This window comes from Pseudopipra pipra, chromosome 23 (assembly GCF_036250125.1).
Source record: "Pseudopipra pipra isolate bDixPip1 chromosome 23, bDixPip1.hap1, whole genome shotgun sequence".
In the NCBI taxonomy this organism is placed as follows: domain Eukaryota; kingdom Metazoa; phylum Chordata; class Aves; order Passeriformes; family Pipridae; genus Pseudopipra; species Pseudopipra pipra.
In genome coordinates this window covers 968,274-980,376 of record NC_087571.1, presented here as the reverse complement: position 1 = coordinate 980,376, position 12,103 = coordinate 968,274, and the positions used below count along the sequence as shown (strand labels likewise).

General features: G+C 47.4%; 1 protein-coding gene across 3 annotated transcripts in view; it reads left to right on the top strand.

Annotated features, from left to right (window-relative positions):
* Positions 1-8,902, top strand: part of FLI1 (Fli-1 proto-oncogene, ETS transcription factor) — an 89,451-nt gene extending 80,549 nt beyond the window's left edge. For all 3 annotated transcript variants that reach the window (XM_064634670.1, XM_064634668.1, XM_064634671.1), the window contains 3 exons: positions 3,678-3,740; positions 5,443-5,490; positions 6,450-8,902. In XM_064634670.1, coding sequence (XP_064490740.1) covers positions 3,678-3,740; positions 5,443-5,490; positions 6,450-6,979 — 641 coding nt within the window. In that variant the 3' untranslated portion in view covers positions 6,980-8,902. The remainder of the gene's footprint in view (positions 1-3,677; positions 3,741-5,442; positions 5,491-6,449) is intronic.
* Positions 8,903-12,103: the final 3,201 nt, after the last annotated feature.

Sequence of the window (12,103 nt, the reverse complement as noted above, 5' to 3'; positions counted from 1 at the left end):
AGAGGTTTGGAATGACAATTTTGACCAGGCTTAGCCAAACTTGAACCAAGCCTTGATCCTGCCCAGCCATAGAGCCTGGTCAGCACATCTGGAATAGTGTCACTTATGGGCAAAACCCGCTCTTTCTGGGACACTGTGAGCAAAGCAGGCTCCTCCTCTGGGACAAGGGTTCTCCATCTCTCCAGATGATGCCTATTTATTTACTCAAAACACACCAAGGACTGAATCAACCAACCCCTTTGTAGGAGTTGCTTCACTTGAGTCAATGACCTGACCCCAAAAAAATCAGAGAAAACTGAACATTTTCAATGAGTTCTGTACTTTTTGCAAAGAAACTTTCCCCAATTTGAAAAGGATTTTTCTGTTGGAAAATGAATTTCCACCTTGCTTTTTACCAGGATAACCACGTGACATTTCCATTAACATTACATTAGGGCCAAACTCTTTATTGGCTGAATTAACCAAAATGTACATTAGCATCTAAACCAGTGGAAATGTCTGAAGGTTTTGCCTTTCTCAATGCAGGACTCATGGTTTTTCCAAGTATTTCCCAAAGCATCTCTCTAATAGTTCTAGTTGTAATCCTTCAGAAGGAGATCCCAGGGGAGAAATGTAAGTCAGAGCCTGGCTGCAGGGAGGACATGGGAAAAGGCTTCATCCCTCGGCCCTGCTCTCCTGATCTCAGCTCCTGATAGAGCTCTGGCTCACTGGGATGGAGCCAGGATGCTTTTCCAGCCAGGAAAATGCCACCAGGGCAAGCAGCACCTTGTTTACAGCAAGGACAAGCTGAGGGCTGAGCTTGGGATGAAGTTCCTGAAAGCACCAGGCTGCAAACCAGTGTTCAACCCTGCTGAGCCTTGTCCGGCCTCGGGAGGGGGGACAGGGATCACTGCTGGGGACAGGGATCACTGCTGGGGACAGGGATCACTGCTGGGGACAAGGATCACTGCTGGGGACAGGGATCACTGCTGGGGACAGGGATCACTGCTGGGGACAAGGATCACTGCTGGGAACAGGGATCACTTCTGGGGACAGGGATCCCTTTGGGACAGGGTTCCATTCTGGGACAGGGAGCCCTTCTGGGGACAAGGATCTCTTGTGTGATCAGGGATCCCTTCTGGGGGGCAGAGCTCTCTTCTGGGACAAGGATCCCTTCTTGGAGAGGGATCCCTTCGGGAACAGGGATCCCTTGTGTGATCAGGGATCCCTTCTGGGGACAGGGAACACTTCTGGGACGGGAATTCCTTCTGGGACAAGGATCCCTTCTGGGATCAGGGCTCCCTTCTGGGACAGGTTGGGGCTGTCCCCTCCCTCTTCCCGGGCTGTCCCATCCCACTCTTTGTCCCCGGCTGAAACCGTAGCGGTTTGTTTTTCAGTCTGATCTATTTGCAGTGGGGTTTGTGGTTTCTGCAAAAAGGGAAAAAAACAAATAATTAAAACAAAAATAAAACCGGGCAGATTACACGAGCTCTGTTTCCCCCCACTCCCCTCTCTTCCCTCCTCCTCTTTCTCCCCTCCCTCCCCTTCCCTCCGTGTTTTCCTTTCCATGCCAATAACCAGAGGGCTGGAATTTCAAAGCTGTAGCGGCTTTCCCAGCGCCGGCAGGAATGTGCAAGTGCCTGGGATGTATCCACAGGGAGCTGTGCAGTCCTGCTGTGCCCTGGGATGTATCCACAGGGAGCTGTGCATCCTACCATGTCCTGGGATGTATCCACAGGGAGCTGGGCAGTCCTGCCGTGCCCTGGGATGTATCCACAGGGAGCTGTGCAGTCCTGGCGTGTCCTGGGATGTATCCATAGGGAGCTGTGCAGTCCTGCTGTGCCCTGGGATGTATCCACAGGGAGCTGTGCAGCCTGACGGGCACAGCAGGGGCAGAGGGGCACTTGGAATGTCACTTGGGAAGACGCTTTTCCACCTTTTCCCTCTCCTTAAAATAACCTCCTTATTGTGCCTCGAGTCTTCAGCCTTCCTGGATTGAAAATCCCCTTTTCATCCTCCTTTTCATCATCATTTCATCCTCCTTTTCTGCCCCTGGTCTTCTGAATCTTGGGATAAAAGAAGGTGGATCTGCTTTTGGATGGGATGAGTCACGCTCTAAATTCCATTGGGTGCCATGACTGGACTTCAAGATCAGGCTCAAGAACTTCCCAAACAATCCCAACTCTATTTACACCCCTATTAACACCCCCTTGTCTTTGTGAGGGGCCCAGGGGAGCACAGGGGATATGGGAGAGACAAAAATACAGACCTACAGGATTCCAAGCCAGTTGGGACCATGATCCCAAGCCAGATTCTTGCAAGGTTTTTCTAGGAAAAGGTGATTTCAGTCCTCTGTGCCTGTTGTCTTTCACAAGTAGGTCCCTCCTCTGCAGTCAGGGGAGCAGGATGGGGCAGTAATGTGAGTTCTGGCCTCTCCAAAAGTAAATTGTCCCAATGGGGATCACAAATTGTGCAATGGAAGATCAAAATGAGATGGTGGGAGAAGATGGGCATGGATGGCTTGTGTTGGGAGCACCAGAAAGGTGGAAAATTCAGGGACAGTCAGTAAGATAAGAGCTGGAATTATGTTATGGAGAGAAATAGAAACAGACTCCACTATTTTTATCACTGAATCACGTATTAAAGGTGAGAGCAGAAACCTCTAGTATTTGCAGGATTTGATCAAGGGACCAGGAGCAAACCCTGTGTACAGACCCCATGTTACCACCCACCTGTATTGTGGGGTGATGCTTTTAGGGACAGACATGGACCATTTGGGCAGATCTGAGAGTTTCTTACAACTTTCCAGAAAGCAAAACTCCAGGCAGAGTCCAGCAGGCAGAGAGGGCCCCCCTGCACAAGCTCTGCTCACACACTGCTCTTGCTCTCGCTGGGTTCAGAGTGTCCTGGAATTCCCAGTCATCAGAAATATCAGTTCCTTGTCCCTAAAAGCTGTGTGTTAGCTGCATATCCAGCTGACACAGCCACACTGCCTCGTTTCCACTCCTGTTTCCCTGTGCAGCCCTCCAAGGTGGGCACATTTCCCACTCAACAAGATACTACTGGCTGTAAATAAACACGGCAGAGCCCGGCCGACAGATCACACTGCCTTCGCTTTGCAGCTTTCTGAGCTATGCAAACCCTAAAGAAACTTCAATTTATTTTTTTCTATAAACCCCAATTTTTTTGGCCTCTTGCTTAAAAAAAGAAAGAACTCGCGTTTGCAAAAAATGTGGAAAAATGTTCCAACATGGAAGGAGGTCGGAATTTACACATTTTGAAAAATCCAGTTTTCTGCTTACAACATGGGTGCAAACTAGAGAATGGAAGTTAAAAGAATGGAAGTTAAGTTGCAATGACAGACAGAAAGTTAATAAAGTATCTACATAGTATTTTCCTTGTCTCGCTGCATCTTTAGGATATCAATAAACATCAATAATAATTATATATATAAATATCTATAATAACAATATTTTTCTTGCCTCATCTGTGTATTTTCACTTTACAGTAAAATTTTTAATTTCTAGTGAAATCTCTAAACTTTATAGTGCAATTTCAAAAATATCAGCCCTTAGGCTTAGGAAACCTTTCCCTGCCAGCCAGTTTATTCCTGTTTGATGTGTCTTGTACTTGCCTGTCCTCTGTTCATTCCTCCCCTTCTGTCCTGGTACAAACAAGCTCTTTCTCTGTCTCCCCAGGCCCTCCTGTCGCAGGGACACAAAATGTGAACAAGACAACGGAGCAGCAGCGGCCCCAGCCAGGTGAGTGTTGGCTTTGTCCCTCTGGAGCACCTGGAGTGGTCCCACACTGGGGGGATAAATGTGCCAGAGGCAGACCCAGCCGTGGGTTTGGACACTAAAATATAAGGAAGATCTAAAGCTCCAAGAGAGTGTCCAAAGGAGGCAATGAAGGTGGGAAAGAGCCTTGGTTTGAAGCCGTGGGAGGACACTGAGGCCACTTGGTGTGTTCAGCTGGACAAGAGGAGACTGAGGGGAGACCTCAGTGCAGTTCCAACTGCCTGGGCAGGGGCAGAGGAGGGGCAGGGACTGAGCTCTGCTCTGGGGGGACCAGGGACAGCAGCCAGGGAATGGCTGGAGCTGTGTCAGGGCAGGCTCAGGTTGGATCTCAGGCAAAGGTTCTTCCCCCAGAGGCTGGTTGGGCACTGACCAGGCTCCCCAGGGCAGTGGGCACAGCCCCAAGGCTGCCAGAGCTCCAGGAGGGTTTGGCTGATCCTCTGGGGCACAGGGGGTGACTCCTGGGACTGGGCCTGTGCAGGGCTGAGGGTTGGACTGGATGGTCATTGTGGGTCCCTTCCAGCATTCTGTGACTCTGTGCCAAGCTGGCAGAGCCTCCCAGGGAGGCCTCAAGGCAGTGACTCCACAGGGTCAGTGACTGTTCCAAAGGGTTTTTGGTTTGCTGCTCTGTCCTTCCACATGCCAAAGGAACATCCCTGTGCCACCCCAGTTACTGTGGCTCCTTGCCTTGGCTCAGCCCCTCTGGCTCATCCCAAGGCTGTGGAGCAGGTGTGGGGCTGTGCCAACCCGTCCCCTCCTCCCCTCGGGCACAGCTGTGCCCATGGAAGTGTCTCCAGACAGACCCACCGGGGCTTCCTCCGTCCCAAACCCAAGCCAAAGGAGATGAGCAGACCCCGCTGGGCAGGGAGCACTGCAGTTCCTGCTGCTCCCCCAGGTCCTTTGAAAGGCTCAGCACCCCCTGCCCTGCCCTGCACAGCTGCTTTCCATCCCCCTGCTTTATTTCAGGGGGTTGGTGCTTTTGGCATCAATTCAATCCACCAGCAAACACTTCAGACCCAAATCACCAAAACCAGAGACAGGCAAAGGAGAAGTGCAGAGATTAGGGCTGAGGAGGCCCCACAAAAAGGGAAGGAATTTACTCCTAGTAAATACTTTGTGGGGTTTTCAAGAAACACTCAGCCTCGCTGGAGCCAGGGACAAACTCCTGGTACTCTCATTTGTCCAATTCTCTGTTTGCTTCAGAAAGGGAGAGTTGGGGGAATGTTCCATGGACCTCAGAGGGCAGCAAGCTCAGCTGCTAACAAGTGAATCTGAGAATCTCGTCTGCTGTCCAGCTCTTTTTATTAGGAGAAATATATTTTACCCTGATTTGTTATTTTCTACTATCCCACAGTGGTTTTTCCCATGTTTCATGTTTTCTAGTTGACACATCAGTGTAGGGTATGTCCAGAGGGATTACAGACTGGGAAAGCAGGCTGAGACCAGTGCCACAAACACTGTGCCATTTTGGATTCCAGAAATAATTGGTGGTTGTTTGATAAGAAAGAAAGAAAGAAGGAGCACATTGGGTCTGTTCCAGGCCCTGGGAGAAGGGGCAGAAAGAGTCAAGAAAGAAAATGAAAATTTGGTTTCTGGAATAAACATAATGAACTGTTGTTTCTTTTTGGTGAAACGTTTTTTAAAGTCAGTTTGCTGGGTGTTTTTTTAGATCCCTATCAAGTCCTGGGTCCCACCAGCAGCCGCCTTGCCAATCCAGGTGAGTTCATTTTACCTTTCAGACCCTCATCATCAAAGGGGGCAGATTTCCTGCTGACCTGCTGCTCCAGGATGGATGAGCAGCTGCTGTCCCTCTAGTTGGGGTGAGCTGTGAGAGCCACTGAGCTCAGTAACTGTGCCCCCACAAGGGTTTTTGCAAAAACTCTTACAGGAAAGTGAGGGAAATGGTGCAACATCATCTTTGTCAGGACAAAATCACCATCCTGAATGTTCTTACCCAAACCCAGCATTCCTTAAATAGAGTTTTATAGGGGACTTAAGTGCTGGTCTCTCAGATCTGCAGTACAGGTTAATGTTTCGCTGTCTGCTGTGGATGAAATGAATGAAGGCACAAAATATCTCTGAAATTGCCTGTATAACAACTGTTATCTGCAGGAAATAATCCTTGAGTTTGGGGAATGAGACCTGGAGTAAATCTTGTTTGAACTGACCAAACTGAAACACATGGAATGTTTGTAAGAAAACATCCTCAAAATGCTCTTAACTTGTATAACCACAGCGAGAAAAACCAGGGGACCTTTACTCTAGGGTAGAAATAATCTCATGTAACTCAGGTCACCAACTGGAAAGGAACTGGAGGTATCCAAAACAATATCCCTGGCAAACAGTGAGCAGTGCAGAGCTGAACTATCCCTGTTAACCTGCCAGTGAAAAGCTCTGCAGTGCAGTGTGCTCGGCAAAACCCCTGTTTATGAACAGCCCGAAGATTTTAAGGCCAAAGGCGCCCATTATGAAATCTAATCTGACCTCAAACCCGGGAGCAGAACAAAGGGTTGACTAACTTGTTTGCTGGGAACAGTTTATCCATTGCTACGCAAGCCCTTCCAGGGCTGGAGGAGCCGTTCCCAGCAAAGGTCGAGATAGTCCTTCTGTTTCCTGCCTTTGTCCGCGCGGGGCAGGAAGCGGCCGCTCATTTCCTCTCCCCCGGCTGTGTCACAGGGAGCGGGCAGATCCAGCTGTGGCAGTTCCTCCTGGAGCTGCTGTCGGACAGTTCCAACGCCAGCTGCATCACGTGGGAGGGCACCAACGGGGAGTTCAAGATGACGGACCCTGACGAGGTGGCGCGGCGCTGGGGCGAGCGCAAGAGCAAACCCAACATGAACTACGACAAGCTGAGCCGGGCCCTGCGATACTACTACGACAAGAACATTATGACCAAGGTGCACGGCAAGAGGTATGCCTACAAATTTGACTTTCACGGCATCGCCCAGGCCCTGCAGCCCCACCCCACCGAGTCCTCCATGTACAAGTACCCGTCGGATCTGTCCTACATGCCGTCGTACCACGCCCACCAGCAGAAGGTGAACTTTGTGCCCCCACACCCTTCTTCCATGCCTGTCACGTCATCCAGCTTCTTTGGAGCGGCCTCACCCTATTGGACCTCCCCTGCAGGAAGCATTTACCCGAACCCCAACGTGCCCCGCCACCCCAACGCCCACGTCACACCTCACCTGGGCAGCTATTACTAAGTGCTCTCAGCTCCACAGGGCCTTCACGAGTCTGGTTGGACTTTTTCTTTACTTCTGGGATTTTTATGGGTTTTTTGGGGGACCCTCAATGGATAATTGTGGCCTTTCTGGGGAAGAATTAAAACTGGATATTGGTTATTTCTGGACCAAACCTTTTACTTTTGTAACTTTGCCTCTTGTGTCTTGAACTGAGAGAGATGGAGAGATGGAGAGACGCTTCTGTGGGCCAGTACTCTGCATTTCCTTGGGGTTTGATGCTTGTGTCCTCTGTAGGAAGTGACGATGAAGATTGTTCACCGTTACCTGGAAAGATTCTTAGAGAAATTTTCAAGGATTCAAAGGCTTTTGACAAGACATAGATCCACCAGTGGGTCGTAGGAAAGGATGACTACCTGGGGTTTTCTCTCACTGTGGAGCGTGTAGGCAATCTGACTGTTAAGTGGAGGACACTGGGCTGCAGGGGACCACAACTGGAATCTTAGCTTTAAGGCAGATGAGGATTTTTTTTCACCCAACTGGAAATTAAATATATATATATATATTCATATATATATATGTACATGTATATTTTAAGAATTAAAGGGCATTGAAGGAACTTTTCTAGAGTGTACAACTCCATTAGAATGTGTCTTAACTCCAGAAACATCAGCAACCAGAACAAAACGTGACGTGGTGTCAAGCACAGACATTCCTTGAAAGCAGAATGAAGTGAAATAAATGACAGCAGGTCCCCGGGCGGTGCCAGAGCCCGAGGGGCCTCTCGATGTAGCGATTCGCGAACGCTGTGCGTTTGTCAGACCGTCGTCCAAAGGGTCAACAAATCAAGGCAAATTACTGTATAAATTATGCAGAGTTATTTTTCCCTATATCTCACAGTTTTAAAAAAGAAAGAGTAAATAAAACGAGTTGACCTCGGTCACAAATGCAGGTTTGTTTTTTTTACTGCCAGCTCGGTCTGTTTTTGTTTTATTTTTTTTAATGTAATTTGTACATCTTTTCAATCTGTACATTTGGGCTGTATCTTTGTACTTTTTGCTAAAAAAAAAGAAATAAAAAATAAGACATGAGTAATGTATCTGTTGGAGATAGCCTTGATCCTGCAATTGGATCCATAATTGACCCCAAAGTTGCCAGAAACCTTCCAGATCGCCCTGGGTTTGTCTAGAGTAGAGTATTTTCTCATATTAATCTGTTGTAGTTGTCTGCAAATTAACTCCACTTCGCTCACATGTTTGCATTGAAGCTGATTGAAAACATGCACAACATTTTAAAGCATATTTAAATATTTTGTGATTGTTTTTCACCAAAATCTTTAACTTCGGGAAGATCTTAACCACTTCATCAATAAAATTATCAACCACCTCCTTTTTGATGCCTCCTGTCGGGGCTTTTCCTTGAAATTTGAAACATTCCCAAGTTGTCAGCCATCTCTAGTTTTGCACATGTTAATTTGATGGTTTGGTGCCATAAACAGAGGGTGAACCACAAATATTTGGGTTTTAGAACAGATGTCTGGGGGGTGAGATTTACATGTAGAACCAATTAAATGACTTGTATTAACTGGCAACCAATTAACAGGATCACAACTATCTAATCTAGTCTAGACACAACCTCTGGGGCTCTGTGTGGGGGCAAGGTCTGGTCCATGTGCATCCGATTGCAGGAGAGTCTGAACCCAGAGCTCTGGAGTCTGCTCAGAACTTTGAACAGAAGCACTGATGCCATTATTTAACAAAGTGGAAAAAGAAGATCAAGCTAATCCCTTTAGGTCTTAGTGCTCTCGGGGTGTTTATAAGTAACATTACTGCAATAATCGCAAAATTGAAGTATTTGAAGAAATTACCCATGGAGATGGGGCTTTTGCTACTATATATATGCAATGTACTTTTTTGGATATTAAAATATATATAATTTTGCAAGCTATCTTGGTGTGGTTTTTTTTAAAATGTATTAATGTTACAATGAAACAGTTGTATGAAGAAGATGATGTAAAAAAAAATGTGACAAAATAAATGGTGGTTTTCTTCTCTAAGGCATCACATTGTCCCACTCTCTCCCTCCCCTCTGATACCTGCAGATGAAGCATGAACTTGATATTGAATTTAACTAAAAAGGAAAACAAAGCAGCTGCACAGCAGTGGCAATCAACCCTTATCACTAAAAAATGTATAGTATTAGTTGTATATTATTATAGTATTACTTACAGTATTTATAGTATAAGTGTTGACCACTTATTCCAGAAAATCTGTATCTGTGGAGCCAGTGTTGGTTGGACCTAATTTAGTTATTGAGGTGTCTAAAACCCAGGCTCCAGCTTTTGTCCCCGGAGAGAGAAGGTGGGAGAGCAGCCCAGGCTGAGGGCAGTGTTTGGCAGGAGGATGTGGCAGGGCAGGAGCAGCCCCTGTTCCCGTGTCCCGGGGGTGGGATCCCGGGGCCAGGACGTGCTCCCACCGCTGGCTGGTGGCTCCTGGGTGCTCCAGGCTCCGGCAGGAACGTCTGTGTGTGACCATCCTGCTGCCTGCTCGTGCTTCCCACCTCTCCCCAAGCCCCAGGGAACGCCAAAGCATTCCTGAGGTGGAGGCTGCAAAAACAAGCACTGCCAAGGAATCTTCTGGTTGTGGATAAAGGTCAGGCCCAGGCACTTCCTGCAGCCCTGCAGACACACGGGGGGGCTGAGAGATATCAGGCTCTCGCTGCAGGTTTGATAAACCCTCAGGAACCCGGGGCTGCACGAGCTCAGCATTTCCTTCCTCCAGCAGCCCTTTGTTGCTGAGCCCTGGGCAGTGACGTGATCAGCTCTGAAAAAGAGCAACTCCAACCAGCACAGAGCTGCTCCCTCGCTGCAGTCGAGCCCCGTTGCTCAACTGAGTCACAAGAGCGAGTGGTTTGGTGCTTATCTCCATTGTTTTTCACTTCTGCACTATCAAGATTAATTCTGGCTGCGCATCACCAGTGTTTTATTTCAATGCTTGTGCCTGCCCTTCTGCCAGTAATAGGAAAATCAGGAGATGAGATTGCACAAAAATGTCTAAAGGCAGAGTCTGGAGGTTATCAGAGTGCAAAGATGGCCTTGATAGCAAAATTTGGCCAGTGGGAACTTTGGTGAAAGAAAAAAGATGCTTGAAAATAACAAACAATATAAGAAGTATCTGTTTCTGGCTCTCAGCATCTTAAAGGAGCCCAGACTGAGGGTGAAGGGGATCAGCAGCATCACAACTCGTGTCCTCTCTGTCTCCTTCACCTTCTCTCCAGGGTACTGTCTGACATTAATCTTTGCTAGTATTTGCTAATACTTAGCTTTAGATATTAATATTTGTTACTATTTGCTAATATTTAGCTTCGGACAGATTCTGCCCCCCACTGCAGGCTGTGTTCCCACAGACATCTCACACCCCAGTGCCAACAACCTCAGACCATTGGGGCACTTCCCAGGCACCTTTCACAGCATTTCCATAAGATCTTGATAGTTGACATTCCTCAAGAACAAATAACAACCTAGAGATTGGAATAGGCCATTTGTACCCCCCAAACCAGCCTGACTTTGCCAGGTTGGAGGTTCCAGGAGTGATAACTGGGGGATCTCCCCTCCCACCTCAAGTTTCTGGGGCACACTGAGAGCAAACAAACAAGGAACTGGGCAGCACTAAAGCTACTTTTTGCTTTTCCCAGAGGGACAAGGCAGAAGGAGTTCAAGTATTTCAAGCTCAAATGAGAAAGTTTACCAAACAGATGGTTGGGATCACATGGTTGTGAGCTGTGAGTCAACAGGGACAGAAGAAAATCTTCTCTGCATGGAAGTTCAGGATTCAGACCTCATCAGGAAACCCAGCTCCCACTGCAATCAGGGGTGATTTGGCTGTTAATGCCCAGTGATCTGATATTCCCCAGGATCTCTGTCCTACCCCCAAGCTCAAGCACTGAATGGGATGGAGCTTAAACCTGCCAAACTACAATTTCCTTGGCATCCCACCTTCTATAAATAGATATTGCAGCTTGTATGTCAGGTGGAATCAGTGATGGCTTTACAGGCCCAGAGCTGCAGCTCCCTCAGCTGGGATGTGGGTGCTGGTTCCCCTGTTTGAGATGTACCTGCCTCAGTGTGTGCATCAGAAAAGGCAGAACAAGGGGGTTCTTCTACTGCTTCATTACAGCCAGCAGGTTCAGAACCTGCTTTGAACTGTATCTTGAAGAAGGTTTTATCCCCACTGCTGAGAGTCTGGAGGGTGGAGCTCCAGCTGAAGCACTTGGTAGATGCTCTAATCTAGGAGATGATAAATCCTTCTGGAGTCAGGCACCTGAGATCAGTCCCATTCTATTCTATTCTATTCTATTCTATTCTATTCTATTCTATTCTATTCTATTCTATTCTATTCTATTCTATTCTATTCTATTCTATCCCTATCCCTATTCCTATTCCTATTCCTATTCTATTCTATCCCTATTCCTGTTCTATTCTATCCCTATTCCTGTTCTATTCCAAAGAACCCACCCCTTTACACACAAGTGGCCTCCTGCTTTATATACCTAAAAATTGTATTTCAAACCCAAGGATGAATTTCCAAACAACTGCAGGTTCCCAATACTATCCCAAGGGAGAGGGATTTCCCTGTGCTGAGACCTTCCCTCAGCAAAGAGAAAGACATTTCTCACCCTGGTGCCCAACAGGTGCAGTGCAGCCCTAATGAGACATTAATTATGGGGGAACTGTGCCATAACTTCTGTTGGTGCAAACACTGAATGGGAAGCTGGACTTGCCCAGCAGTGTTTCATACACGTCCATGGCAGTAAATGACTGTGCCTGAAGCTCTGCACCAAAAGCAGGGATGAACCAGCTGCTGTTTCCCAGCTCTGTGTCCCAGGGAAAGAGCCATCAGTCTGTAAACTCTGGGTTAAGGGAGCCAGCTTCACTTTATTATCCTATTACAATAATAGAGTTTTTACAGCCTGCTTTGCTGTGCTGATCCAGTATTTTTAATAACTTCAGTGAAATTAGTTTGTGATTTCAGCCTGACAAAGTAGGTTCTCCCACATCAAACCGAGCGTTGCTGCATTTGGTGTTAATTAGAGCTGCAGTCTGGAGGCACATCAGGGGCTGGGGTTTATAAATTCACTTCAAAGACTCTA